The sequence below is a fragment of the Sminthopsis crassicaudata genome, chromosome 2 (genome assembly GCF_048593235.1).
Source record: "Sminthopsis crassicaudata isolate SCR6 chromosome 2, ASM4859323v1, whole genome shotgun sequence".
NCBI classification, from domain to species: domain Eukaryota; kingdom Metazoa; phylum Chordata; class Mammalia; order Dasyuromorphia; family Dasyuridae; genus Sminthopsis; species Sminthopsis crassicaudata.
The window spans coordinates 634,179,529-634,194,091 of record NC_133618.1 but is presented as its reverse complement, the minus strand read 5'-3'; the positions used below and the strand labels follow the sequence as shown (position 1 = coordinate 634,194,091).

At 44.3% G+C, this 14,563-nt stretch overlaps 1 protein-coding gene across 1 annotated transcript in view; it reads left to right on the top strand.

Annotated features, from left to right (window-relative positions):
* COL13A1 (collagen type XIII alpha 1 chain) overlaps positions 1-14,563 on the top strand; it is a 120,690-nt gene that overhangs the window by 73,112 nt on the left and 33,015 nt on the right. Inside the window, exons 21-31 of the mRNA XM_074296546.1 lie at positions 1,516-1,602; positions 2,338-2,391; positions 3,074-3,118; positions 4,486-4,554; positions 6,873-6,896; positions 8,455-8,517; positions 9,122-9,166; positions 9,497-9,640; positions 11,087-11,185; positions 12,541-12,585; positions 13,841-13,882. Of these exons, the coding sequence (XP_074152647.1) occupies positions 1,516-1,602; positions 2,338-2,391; positions 3,074-3,118; positions 4,486-4,554; positions 6,873-6,896; positions 8,455-8,517; positions 9,122-9,166; positions 9,497-9,640; positions 11,087-11,185; positions 12,541-12,585; positions 13,841-13,882 (717 nt within the window). The remainder of the gene's footprint in view (positions 1-1,515; positions 1,603-2,337; positions 2,392-3,073; positions 3,119-4,485; positions 4,555-6,872; positions 6,897-8,454; positions 8,518-9,121; positions 9,167-9,496; positions 9,641-11,086; positions 11,186-12,540; positions 12,586-13,840; positions 13,883-14,563) is intronic.

Genomic DNA, 14,563 nt, shown 5'->3' with positions numbered 1-14,563 from the left:
AACTGGTTCTGCCCGGATGGGGTGGGGGAAGGGGAGAGGGGAGGTCTCATCAGAAGCCTGGCTCAATACTGGTGAGAAGTTAGCACTTAATGCATGCTCATTGGTCAATTGGTTGATTGTTCATCACCCACAGGAGGCATAGACATTATTGGGTGGTACTCTGTCAGGTCAAGGGGAGCTTGATTCTATAATCTAATCAGGGAAGCAGGGAAAGGCAGGGAATTGAGAAAACTCAATTTAATTCACCAAGCTTTTATTAAATACTGTGTGCCAAGTCTTGTCCTGGGCTCTAGGGATACAACAATGAAAAAAAATCATTCAATCATTAACAAGTATTTATTAAGTGCATACTTAAGTACTCCAAGCACCCGTGCTAGGAATAGAAATATAATAAATGAAACACTCTCTGCTCTGAAGGAGCCTAAGTTCTCATGGGAGACACAACAAATGCACGTATAAGTATATAGAGAATAAATATGAAAAGAAGGAATCTAAGTAATTACATACCAGGCAAGTAGGGAAGGAGGATTCTGGGATCTGGCAGAAGGTGCTCCTTGAGCTGAGCCTCGAAGGAAGAGAGGGAGTCCTTGAAGCGGAGGTGAGGATTCAGACGTGGTGCATTCAGACATGGCAGGGAGTCAGAAAAAAGTCAGGGAGTCAGAGGACAGCATGTCTGTCGCTCATGAGGAAGGGAAAGATGGCCCACGTGGCTAGATGTCCAAGTTTGGGAGGGGAAATGATGTATAAAGAGTTGAGGAAGATAAGCTCTGGCCAAGTTGTCAAGGGCTTAAGAAACTAAATGGGAATGAGGGGAATATGCATACATATCTGCATACAGGTACACATATATATGCATATGTATACATATAAATATATGTGTGTGCACATGCATTTTTGGGAAAAGCCACTGTAGTTTATCAAAAAACAGAGAAAAGGAGTGTTCTCCGGTTATGGAGAAAATTACAAAGGCATAAAGATGGGAAAGGGGCATCTGAATTTGAGGAATGGTAATGTGTGTAATTTGTGTAAAAGATAAAGCACATAAATAGGTGAAATTGGAAATAAAATGGGAAAAGTCTATGTATTAAATGCCAGACTGATGTCTGAATTGTACCTCAGAGGCTATTGGGAAGCGGTGAGAAAAAAAAAAATTATGGTCAGAAATTTTAGAAACTGTCATGGGGATTCCTGCCAGATCCTTGACTGGGTGGGAACTATGCGAGCTCAAAGAGATAAATTTGTAGCCACTTCCTGATCCAATTTTTGTAGACCCACCCTCCAATAAGACCCCCAACTCTAATGACGTTTTCATTTTACAGTTGCTTCAATGCTCCCTCAAATCTTTCTTCCTTCCAACCCTGCATCTCAAGGCTTACAAAACCCTGTGTCCATTTAAGAGCCCACAGTATTGGACTAGAATTCATTGTTCTTTTCCTCTGTGTCCCCTAAATCCTCTGCTTTCTCATTCTCCTGTGACATTCTGCACTAGCAATGACAATTCTGCATCTTCAACAGGGAGAGAAAGGAGATGCAGGCAATGCCATTGGAGGAGGACGAGGGGAGCCGGGGCCCCCAGGGATACCGGGACCGCCAGGACCAAAAGTGAGTTTTCCCAGAAGAATGGACCCTCAGAAAGGGAGTTTCCCTCAGCCCCTCTCCATGGTTTAGCTCCTAGTGAGGCTGCCCTTTTCTCTCCACTCCTTGCCGCCATCTGGATCTTTTCTCAATAATTCCCAAAACTTGAGATATGTAAAGACCCAAAGATCTGTGCAATTGTACCAGCAAAAGGATCCTTAGACATCTTCCATTCAGTTCCTTCGTTTCATAAAAAAAAAAAAAAAAAAAAAAAAAAAAGGAAACAGGCCCAGAAAAAGGAAATGAGGTACTCAAGATAAACCCAGCCCATGGTTTATCACCCAGATGATCAGTTTCTTCTCACTGATTAACATTTATGAAGTATTTATTTTGTCCAGACCAACATGCTGGGTGCTGAGGTCAATAATTGAGATTGGCAGGGCAGAAGAGTATGAAAGTAAGATGCAAATACAGAAAAATTCTAACACTTTCTCCAAGACGATCTAAATAGTAGCAAGCACTGGACTTTGAGTCACTTAGTAGCTCTTTGACTCTAGGTAGTCACAGTAACTGCTCTGTGACTCAGTTTCCTCATCTGTAGAATGGGAATTGTCTCTAACATCTTTTACAGCTCTAAATCTATGGACTTAGGATTCTAAATTTATGCATAAAGGAACTTTCCCTGATCCTAAATCAAGGCTATTCTGTCCCCTTAGCACCCTGAGCTACTCTGCCTCCCTTTATCTCTTATTTTTTTTCCAGGGAGAAGCTGGCACCAGTGGCCAGACTGGGCCTCCTGGGAGGCAAGGAGACAAGGTACACAGAAGTCCGGCTTCCAGGAACTCTCATTAAGTGGTCATCTAAGGGATTCTGGACACAGGGTGGCTACCGCCAAGGCATAGGCCAAAGATGAAGGCCCTGGGCCTTTTCCCTCTTAGGATAATCCTGTATGGCTCACCAAAGGCCTCAGATCTCACAGACTTATTGTGTTGGCCACATGATACTGTGGGTATAAAACAGTGACTTGCCCAGGATCCCACAGTCAGTGTATGAGAGGGAAAGCAGCATTTCCTGGATTATTAGCCAGTCAGAGGACTGGAGAAGGAAGCTCTTATCTTCCCATTTTACAAATAAAATCCAGCTTTATGGTGGGGAGGAAGGGGGAATACTCCCCATCACACCCTAGGACAGGGGCTCCAAACTACAGCTTGCGGGCCAGATGTGGCCCGCTGAGGATGTTTATATGGCCCGCCGGGTTATGGCAAATGGGCAGAGACAGAGTGTGAGCTTTTGTTTTTACTACAGTCCAGCCCTCCCACAGTCTGAGGGACAGTGAACTGATCCCCTATTTTAAAAGTTTGAGGACCACTGCCTAGGACATCAGGGGCCCAGCTAGGAATAGCCCTCTGGCACCCCCTGGTGCTCTGACCCTGTGGGCAAGTAAGCACCCTAACGTTCCTCTATCCATGGGTTTCACTCTGCTTTTGTTGTGTTTCAGGGAGAAAGCGGTGCCCCTGGAGAACAGGGACCTGCCGGCCCCAAGGTGAGAACAGTTCTTCCCCAACTGCTTCTTGCTGGGGGCTCTCAGCTGCTATCATGTTTACAGGCTTTAAAATGCTGGGGCAGAGAGGAAGAAAGCTCAAGGAGACCCAGATTGGTTAGTTTTAGAGGCCAGCTTGCAGAAGCCTCTCTGAAGGCTCCAGAATTCCCTAGCAGAATCCTCTTGGGAGAATTCAGAATTCTCTTTCAGGAACCTGTCTGAGGACTCTGGAATGTCGCAGCAGAATACTCTCTGGAGCCTGTCTGGGGGATCCAGAGTTCCCTCCCAGAAGCCTCTCTGAGGACTCTAAAATATCCCAGCAGAATACTCTCTGGAGCCTGTCTGGGGGATCCAGAGTTCCCTCCCAGAAGCCTCTCTGAGGACTCTAGAATGTCCCAGCAGAATACTGTCTGGAGCCTGTCTGGGGGATCCAAAATTCCCTCCCAGAAGCCTCTCTGAGGACTCTAGAATATCCCAGCAGAATACTCTCTGGAGCCTGTCTGGGGGATCCAGAGTTCCCTCCCAGAAGCCTCTCTGAGGACTCTAAAATATCCCAGCAGAATACTCTCTGGAGCCTGTCTGGGGGATCCAGAGTTCCCTCCCAGAAGCCTCTCTGAGGACTCTAGAATATCCCAGCAGAATACTCTCTGGAGCCTGTCTGGGGGATATACAATTCCTCCCAGAAGCCTCTCTGAGGACTCTAGAATATCCAGAATACTGTCTGGAGCCTGTCTGGGGGATCCAGAATTCCCTCCCAGAAGCCTCTCTGAGGACTCTAGAATATCCCAGCAGAATATTCTCTGGAGCCTGTATGGGGCTTATACAATTCCCTCCCAGAAGCCTCTCTGGGGACTCTAGAATATCCAGAATACTGTGTGGAGCCTGTCTGGGGGATCCAGAATTCCCTCCCAGAAGCCTCTCTGAGGACTCTAAACTATCCCAGCAGAATACTCTCTGGAGCCTGTATGGGGGATATACAATTCCCTTCCAGAAGCCTCTCTGAGGACTCTAGAATGTCCCAGCAGAATACTGTCTGGAGCCTGTATGGGGGATATACAATTCCCTTCCAGAAGCCTCTCTGAGGACTCTAGAATGTCCCAGCAGAATACTGTCTGGAGCCTGTCTGGGGGATCCAGAATTCCCTCTCGGGGAGCCTCTTGTCTCCCAGGCTAGAACAGGAAATTCCCTTGACACACCACTTGTGTTAGGTTGGCTTAATCCAGACTCCACCACACCATGACAGCTCCAGAAAAACACAGTCCCAGGAGCCCAGCTCTAGGGCCTGAGGACAGTTTGCTTCCTTCTGTCCCACACATGAAGTGCCGGGCAACTGCAGACATGTTGATCAGGAGCTCTGATTTGTTTTCCAGGGTGCCAAGGGAGAGCCGGGCAAAGGAGAAATGGTGGATTACAATGGAAATATCAATGAAGCTCTCCAGGTGAGGGTTCACCCAGTATCTCTGCTCCTGGCCTTTTTTCCCTGCTCAGCCTAAATGGACTCCCCGCTTCCCTTGACCTCTGCCCTCCAAAGCCCTCATCCTCCATGCCCCAAAAGGTGCCAAGGGGGAAGCTCAGAGATCATGGCTCTGGAAACCAGGCTGGCCATTAGGTCCCCTACCAAGGGAAAAGACTAATAATGAGTGGTCAGGATGTTTCCTGAGCTGCCAGACTATTAGGTTGAATCCCTTGCTGCTCCCTTTACGTTCCCTTTCTTTCCCCATCAGAAGTGTCATGGCTCCAAGTCATGCTTAAAGGTGGGGTTTACGATCCACATGGATTTAGGCTTTTCTTTTTTCCTTTATAAAATGGGGAGACTGGATAAGACACACTGTATAGTCCAATTAGTCTTGCTCATTCTGAATGCGGTTGGTCTATAGGCACTCCAGCATATGAACAGAAGGCATAAATCAAGATTTTCTGGTGCCCTGTGAGCGCTAAAAAAAATAAGGGGACCCTGTTTTCTTCAGTGCAGGCTGAGACATTGCCATTTTTTTCAAATTGAATGGTATTTTAAATGTGCTAGCAAAAACTATAGTATTTTAAAGATGTGAATCTTTTATAAGAATAATTATTTTGTAAGGCAATCACTGTGGCCTTACAAAAGAGATTAGAAAAAAATTAGAGATTAGAAAAAATATAGAATCAGAATTCAAGGCTCTTCCTGGCTGTTCATATTTGAGGACTTGGGAAAATTTTTCTTCACAGGCCTCAGGCTCTTTGTCTCTAAAAATGCACGATTCAGTTTGATGGTCCCTGAGATCATTTTTGTAGGTCCAGGCTTTCTTTTATGGGATTGGCTTAAAGGTGGGCATCTGGGCCTACGAATCTGAGTCCTGAAAGAAGGGGAGGAGAAGAGGGAGATGTGGGCCACCAGAAACATTAAGAATGAGATGGGTCAGAAGCTCGCCAGCGCAGCTGTGCCCACTGACTCACCATTTGGACTGAAAGATGCTTGGGTTCAAATCCTACCTTGGGTTCAAATCCTACCTCTGACTATTACCACTTGCATTAGCTTGGGCAAGCCTTAATTTTCCTGAAGGTCAGTTACATCATCTGTAAAATGAGGGGGTTAGAAATGATTCCTAAAGTCCCATTCATGGCTTCTACTCTCTCTCTCTCTCTCTCTCTCTCTCTCTCTCTCTCTCTCTCTCTCTCTCTCTGTCTCTCTCTCTCTGTCTCTCTGTCTCTCTCATTCTGTCTCCTTATCCCTGTCTCTCACTCTGTCTCTGTCTGTCTCTCTGCTTCCTTCTCTGTCCTTCTGCCTCTATGTGTGTCTTTCTCTCTCTGTTTCTCTGTCTCTATTTTTACCTCCTCTGTCTGTCTCTCTATCTTTACCTGTCTTGGTCTGTCTCTCTGCATCTGCCTTTGAGTGTTTGGCTTTTTTTCTGACTGTTTGTCTCTCTCTGTCTCTCTCTGTGTCTCTCTGTGTCTCTCTGTGTCTCTCTGTCTCTCTCTGTCTCTCTCTCTGTCTCTCTCTCTCTCTCTCTCTCTCTCTCTCTCTCCCTCTCTCTTGCACACACACACACACACACACACACACACACACACACACAATTTCACACATGAGGGAAACCACTGGTGCTTAAGCTGTAAGCATACTTGGTAAGCAAGCTCTCAGTCTCTAGTCCCCTCAGTGACAGCAGCCAGCTCCTCACACTGACTTCCTTGATGAATCTCAGCATCAGGGGAAAATCCTGATACTTTCCCTGATGGAGATGAAAGGGATAAAGAGAATCCCATTTTAAACTTTATTGTATCTTTCCAGCTAACAAGCATTCGTTTTTTTTTTTTTCTCTTCCCCATCGTCTCTCCACTAAATGAACAACGAAAAGGGAACAAACATGTTAACCCTCGGAATTAGGCTCAAGCATAGTCAGATGAGCAAAGTGAATGACTGCATAAGCCACATTGGATAGTATAGGAGAGAGTCGTTCTTGCCACAGGCAGCCGGCACAGCTGCCTTGGCCGCAGCAGCAGCTGTGACCTTCGGCTCTGACAAAAGGAGCCTGGCGTGGGCATTTGGAGGACTCAGAAAAAACCCCTGAAATGGTGGGGGAAGGGGTGCCTCCTATATGAGAGCTGCATGCAGCAGGCAAAATGGGAGATTTAGAGGCAGGGACCCACCTCTGACACTGGCTATATGACTCAGCGCAAGTCTTAAATCCTCTAAGCCTCAGTTTCCTCAATGTGATTGGACACATTTCTCAGATGAGTCCTGATTTGCCCAACTGTTGACTTTGTGGTGGTTGCCTTGCAGGAGATCCGCACTTTGGCCTTGATGGTGAGTGCCCATTCTTTATCCTTGGGTGGGTAGAGTTACTCAGGGTTGGCTTGGGAAGCAGACTCTGGTACCCATGGCGTTTTCTTCTCAGTTTTGGAGAATTGGAACTAGTTTGGAGAGAGAAAACAATGACACTAGGGGTTGTCAAAGTGCTGATGGGTAGACTACTAAAATCACAAGAAGAGGACGAGACAGTGTGAGTCAAGAAGGAGCCTCCAAAGCCATGGCCATGATCCTCCCTACCTGGTATTCTGGGGACAAATCACTAAATGGCCCCTGTTTGGGGCTATGGCAAAGGCCAGGCTGCTCCTGCTAAGTATGTCAGGAGATCTTCATGTTTCTTTTTATGACTGGGTCTCACAAAGTCTTCTATAAAATTCAGGGAGGAAAGACAAAGGGAAGGGGGGAAAGAAGGGAGTGAACTCCATGATCTCTGAGACCCTTCTCAGCTCTAACTTTCTAGAGCTCAAATGAAAGCAGCTGCCCTTGGGAACTTGGAGAAAGGTAGCGTGATAAAGGAGGAGAGGAGTCCCAGCTCCAGAATATCTGAAGGAATATCTCCAGGACTTTGCTCCTTTATATAGAGTCTCATTTGGCCTTAGTTCTAAGTTTCAGCACCTAGATCAGTGCCTTGTATGCAATAGGCTGTCCTTAAGTAAATAAGTAATTAACTACCTCACAGGGTCTTCATTTATCTCAAAGAGAAAGAGAAGGGGAAGGGAGGGAAGGGGAGGAGAGGGAAGGAAAGGGGAGAGAAAGGTATGGAAGGGAAGGGAAGGGAAAGAAAGAAAGAAAGAGAAGGGAAGGGAAAGGAAGAAAAGGGAAGGGAAGGGAACAGAATAGAAAGGGAAGGTAATGGAAAAGAAGGGAAAGGAAAGGAAGGGAAGAGAAGGAAAAGGAAGGGAAGAGAAGGGAAGGGGGAAGGTAAGAGAAAGGGAACAGAAGAGGAGGGGAGGAGTTGGAAGGGGAGGGGAAGAGAAGGGAGTAGAAGGAAGACAAAATCAGTTAACTTCAATTTAGTCTGATTTTTAAAAATATTTCTATGCCAGCTGTTGTGTAATGGAAAGAATACCAAATTTAAAATCAGAAGATCTGGTTTCAAGTCCTGGGCTCTGTCACCTGTATGACCCTGGGCAAATCATATAATTTCAATGGGTCTCAGTTGTCTCTGCTATAAAATGGGGAAAATAGACTAATTTACCTCTAAGTCCTTTCCAATCCTATGATTTCATGATACTCTATGATATTGGTCAAAGTTCCTTCATCTCTAAAATGATGGGTTTGGACTGATGATCACTGAGACCTCCTCCAATTATAAATCAAGGAGGGCACACAGTGATCATTAAGTATTTTTTGTCTGATGGAGTGACAAAAGACCAGTGGTCAGGAAGTATGAGCTATTGTAATTTTTCATGAAAAAAACCTTATGCCTTATGATTCTTCTATCCAGTATTTGTGAATTAAGATATTTCCAAAACTACTGCACATGACAGAATAGAACTTATCCTTCTTTAGTTCAACTAAAAATCTTACTTCGGATCCATCTTTTTCTCCCTAGGGACCTCCTGGACTCCCAGGGCAAACAGGCCCGCCAGGAGCTCCTGGTGTACCAGGACAAAAGGTAAGGCATTTCTCCAGTTCTTCGGGTAATCCATAAAAAAATCCAGAAATCCCAGACTATCATAGACTGCAGCCACCTTCCTTCTCTTGTTTGTTGTCTGCTTTATAATTCTCTCAGGTCCCACCCCACTCTCACCCCTATTCAGAGGATATAATCCTGTCATTCTCTTCCTTTCCACATATGCCCTATAATTCTCAGCAATACCAGAAGTCCCTCATCCATTCATTAGACAGTCATTTTCTTCCATCGGTCCTTTCTGCTATATAATTCTTTCTTTTTGTCTCAATTTCCTCCCCCCCATTTATATATTCCCTTTGGATTTTAATTATATTCTTGTAGAATCTGAGACAAAATTGAGCTACTTCAGCTATTAACTTAGAAATTCATCACAAAAATACACCTATCAGTTCATTTTTCTCTCAGACATTGGAGGAATCCTCTCTTTAGGGAAACCTTTAGAATTTAGGATGCTATTCAAAATGACAGCCCAAGCCAGTCATCTATGGTGATTACTACTTAGAAACATTTGCCCTCATGTGGCAATTTTTTAAAAAGAGTGGTAAAAGCTTTGAATAGAGTGACTTTTTATTGTTTTCTGCTGTAGGGGGAAATTGGTCTGCCAGGTCCTCCAGGACATGATGGGGAAAAGGTAAGAGCGAATCTTCAGATTCATACAATGGCTTCCTGACAAACCACCAAAAATGATTTCTAATTTAAGGAGACAAGAATAATCTGTGGAGACAAACCACAGACATAGGATCTAAATTTGGAGGCTTGAGGGAAGGTTGCTCTCAGCTTTAGTTTCCTCATCTGTAAAATGGGAATCACAAAAGCACCTGCTTCACAGAATTGTGTGAGGATCCAGTGAAAGTGTGTGTGTATGTATGTGTATTGCTTTGCAAACTTTAAAGTTCTAGGTGTTAAATTATTTTTCTTGTCATTAGCACATGAAAGCAAGAGCCACTTGTATTTGCTTTAGGGACCTCGAGGAAAACCAGGAGAGACCGGCCCCCCTGGTCCCCAAGGACCACAAGGAAAGGATGGACCTCCAGGGTTAAAAGGGGAAAAAGGAAATGTGGGGACACCTGGAGAGAAAGGGGAAGCAGGACAAATTGGCTCCCCGGTAAGTCAGCAGAAATGATTTGTTATCTTCTTTCTCCTCTCTCCCTGCTGTCTACAGTAAGTGCTTTAATGTGTGCAATTGGAGAAATAGAACAGGATGACTGAAAATACTCTGAGGATGGAGTCAGGAAACTCAGGTTCAGGATTAAGACCTGTCCCTGGTCACTGAGTGACCTTGAGCTTCAGAAATCTAAGCCTTAGTTTCCCCATCTATAAAATGGGAATAATAATAGCACTTAGCTCCTAGATTGTGAAGCTCAAATGAGGTAATATTTGTATGGCACTGAGCACAGTACCTGGCATTTAGTAAGTGCCAAATAAATCCTTTGAGATGGAAGTAGCTTAGAAACTAGAAGATTCTAAGCTTCATAACCTAATCTTCACATTTTCTTGTTGAAGAGGCTGAAACCCAAAGAGAAGCTTTTGAATTCCTCCCTACATTAATTCTCTTCTATCACCCTGCTTGGACTAGGCTGCACCATAGTGCACAAAACACTGAGCCTGGAATTAGGAAGACTCATCTCCCTGAGTTCAAATCCAGCCTCCACTGGAGACATTTACTGGCTGTGTGACCCTGTTTGCCTCAGTTTCCTCCTATGTGAAATGGTCTGGCAAAGGAAATGGTGAACCATTCCAAGATCTTCGCCAAGAACACCCTATATTTGATCACAAAGAGCCCCAGAAAGAGCATGAATGAAATACAACTAAACAACAACCACATTGCTTCCTCAGGCAGACCAACCCTCTCTTTTGATAAATGTAGGAAATATATTCCCGAATCATAGCTTTAGTTGCCTGAGAGCACACAGCAAACCCAGGTCCTCAGCTCCCAAGCCCATTCTCTTTCCATTGTACCACACTGCCTCCAGGACACTTATCCATGCATCCATGAGCAAGTGACTTTTGGGATTAGCCATAACCTCCTTGCCAGGGTCACCATTTTGTTGTTAAACATCTAATGAAATGACTCTCAGTGAAAAGAGTTTGATAAGGATAAAGCAAATATGAGACATTAAATTTGTTCTGGAAGGAGCACTGGATTTGGAATCAGGGGACCTGGGTTCAAATCTAGGTTTTGCCACCTGCTCCTTGTGTAACTGTTGGCCCTGGTTGTCTCCTTTATAAAAAAAAAAAATAAACAGAAAGTAAGTTAGATGAACTCTAAGGCTCTCTCTGTCTCTAAGTCTGATTGCTCTCTCATTCGTCCTTTGGAGCCTGAAGGTAACTCTCAAGTCATGCTCAGAGAGCGGGTACTGCTGGGTTTTAATGCCACGAGAAATTGTCTAGAGGGGACTCCTTCCTCTCCGTGCCTCCATTTTTCCTTCAGCAATATGGGCACCCTCTCAGTCCTAACAAGGAAGGGAGCTGTGAACGCATGCTAAAAACGTGCTTCGAGATAACCACCCCAAGCTTAACTAACCAACCTGCCATCTTTGTCGATCTGTAGGGTCTTGATGGCCCCACCGGAGAGAAAGGAGAACCAGGTGACCAAGGGAGACCGGGAGCTGCGGGATTGCCTGGTCCAATTGGGCTCCCGGGATTTACAGTAAGAGGGTCCCACCAGGAGGATGTCTTGAGACAGGGGAAGGTGGAGGTGGAGGGTAACATGGCTTCTGGGGCACCGCCACGGCATCATGCCATGGACCTGGCTATGAGCCAAGCACTGCACTAACCCCCATCCTTCGAGGCAAGGTTGGGAAGTTGCTAATCGCTAACTGGTGCCTTCCATGTTGGGAGTTTCCATTTCTGCAGAAAGTAATTTGGAGACTAGAAGGAGACTCCAGCTACAGCTGCCACACTGACTTAAGAGTTTCCCTCTCTACAGGATTTCACAGAATCAGAGACAATGGCGGGGGAAGAGGGAGGAGAGACAGAGAGCCAGCCTTGGGATCAGGACAATAATTGGGGTTAAATCTTGACTCTCTCCATATTGACTGTGTGACCTTGGGCAATCTCACTAAAATTATAAGTTGCCTCTGCATTGGGAGAGGGAATTTCCTTATAGGGAGCTCCTGATGATAATGAAACCATAGGGTTAGCTGGGATTGAAATCCTTTTTGGAAGTTGGAAGAAGATAAATGGAATCCAAGAAATGGATTCAAATTCTGACCCCACTACCTTTGCAATCTTTGAACTGTGGGACGAGTGACTGAAGCTCTCTGGACCTTAATTTCTTTTTTTATAAAATGAGGGGGCTAGCGTCAATGAATGATTTCCATGGACTTCCCATTAGTAAATCTTATAAGAATCATAGTCTTGGAAGCTAAAGGTGGCCTAAGGCAAACACTCACCCAAGACAAAAGTCTTTCTAGAGAATCCCTGATAGATGGTTATTTGGAAAATTATTATATATTTTCAATTTAGTCTTTTCAAATAACAGTTATTTCTCTCCCTCCCATCTAGACCTTTACATCCAAAAAAAAAATGAAACAAAAAACAAAATAACTATGTATCAAATATACAGTCAAGCTAAACAAATCCCCATAATGACCATGTCCAAAAATGTGTCTCTTACTGCTGCTTGAGTCCATCACATCTCTAATAGATGGTAGATTGGCTTCTCCTTGTGTGAACTTGGAGTCTCATGAGACAACCCATTCTGTGGTAGGTCGGCTTTAAGGGTTTGTATACCGAGCCAGCATCTGCCACTTTGTTGTTTCCTGTCCACAGACCTATTGTAGTTCTCCTATCTGTAGCCATGTAGAATAAACCCCATTTTCTTCAGTTACTCCTCATGTCACATGGTCATCCTCATTTAGACATCCTCTAATCTGTCAAAGTTTTGAGATGTTTAACAAATGAGTACATGATAGGCACTTTAATAAATGTTTGCTAATTTAATTAAATTGAATGTGGACTCACCCTGGTATAGGTATTTACACCATAGTGTTGCCTTCACAGGGAGAGAAGGGAGAACCTGGAGAGAAGGGTGACCCAGGAACAGAGGTAGGTGGGCTTTCTTTCTCCTCGTTCATGCAGAATTGCTCTATGGGGAGCTAATTTTCCACTATTAGGCCACGAGTACTCCACAAGTGCATCCTTATCCTAAACCTTCTTATTCAGGCAGAACTTGGTCCACCAGGAACTCTGATCGGTGATGATCAAATCTGCAACGTAATTGTCACAGCTCGCGTAATAATTTTCTTTATAGTAATACCTATTATAATTGGAGGCTTTGGTGACAAGTACCACTAATAATTGGAGCCCCCAACATAGCATTCTCTCGGATACCCACAGTTACTTGATAAGAATGTAAAACTTCCCCTCCCAGAGAAGCCCCATCGTCTGTCTTAGAATTTGGTTCTTCACTTAGCTCCAAAGATTATTAGCAGAAGGACGCGTCTGCCTCTTGTGACATCACCCCTGAAATTAGGGACAGATAACATAGTTTACCACGGCAGCCCATGAGGTAGAACATAGGTCTTAGTATCAGGAAGACCTGAGTCAGACATTTATTAGCTGTTGGACCTTGGACAAGTTATTCAATCTCTACCTGCCTCAGTTTCCTCAATTGTAAAGTAAAAAATAGGATCTACTTCCCAAAGGTTGCTGCAAGGATAAAAATAGATAATAATTATATATAATTATTAAGCACTTAGCACAGTGCCTGGCACATGATGTGCATTTAGTAAATTCTTTTTTTTTCTTTTCTTCCTATGTGGTGAGTTAAGTATGCTTTGTGGATTTTAAGAACTATAGAATTGAGGATTATTATTATCATATGAATTAAACAACTCCACCTCTTCTTGCCCCTCCTCCTCCCTGGATTTCTTAGTTTTTTGCTAAAGAATTCATGCTCATTTTGGTTGGCATGGAGCCATGGACACTTTCTAGCTGTGGGACTCTGTGTGCCTCAGGTTCCCCATTTGTAAGAAAATGATAATAATAGCACCCACCTCCCAAAGTTGTAAGAATAAAATGAGATTAATATTTATAAAGCACTCAGCGCATAGTAGGTACTTAATATGAAGGGAGGGGAAGTGATGAATGTCTTGTAGACATTCTCTGTTTTCCCCACATCTGTCTACTTCTTCTTAACCTTGGAGTCCCAACCTAGATGAGATACTTTAAAGGGAATTCTACAGCTTTAGATTTGAAAGCCCCTTTCTATTCACGATTCTATGATATTGGAAGAAGATGATCTGTTGTTTGAGAATTATTTGGTAAATATGTTCTGATGTTTTTCTCTTTTGACTTTCAGGTATCTGGACCACCAGGGCCCCAGGGACCCCCAGGACCCCCAGTAAGTTCTCATTCTTGATGTTGGGCTAGTGGATGATGGAGGCATTTCAATCCCTCTATAGTCTCTATAATTCCACAACCTTTCCATTGCCACTGGTTGCTGTTGACATCTCATTTCCCTCCAAGGCAGAAGAATATGATGGAACATAACTGTATTCTGAGTGAGAACTAAGTTTGATTTCCCAATTAGCATTGTGACTTTGCCCTCTCCCTGTCCTGCCCCTTTTCCTTTTTTAGACTAAATAATCTGTCCCACCCACCCCCATCCTCTAAGATGTGTATAAGTTTCTCCTTCTTTCCCCCAGCACCCAGCACATCCTAGCACATAGTAGGTGCTTCATCAGTCTTTGTTTAATTGACCTGAATCTCAGAAACACTGAGGAAGTTTATCCTGACAAAGCACAATGGTTTTATTAAATGAATTGGGGAGCCACTGGCTCAAGCTGTTGCAACATCTGGTGTACTACCCTCCAGGACCCCGTCTGTCAAGAATGGTGCTTCGTATTTACTTAACCCTTTGCTATAAGGCATCTGATCCTCCCCTTCCTGTCTGCTGCTCACATGCTATCAAGTTGGCGAGGACATCAGCATTAAAATAGAAAATGACCCATTTAAAACAAGCCCTGCTGGGCCATCTTTCCATGAGTTCTACTTCAAAGGACTTGTTTAAAGGGACTCTGCC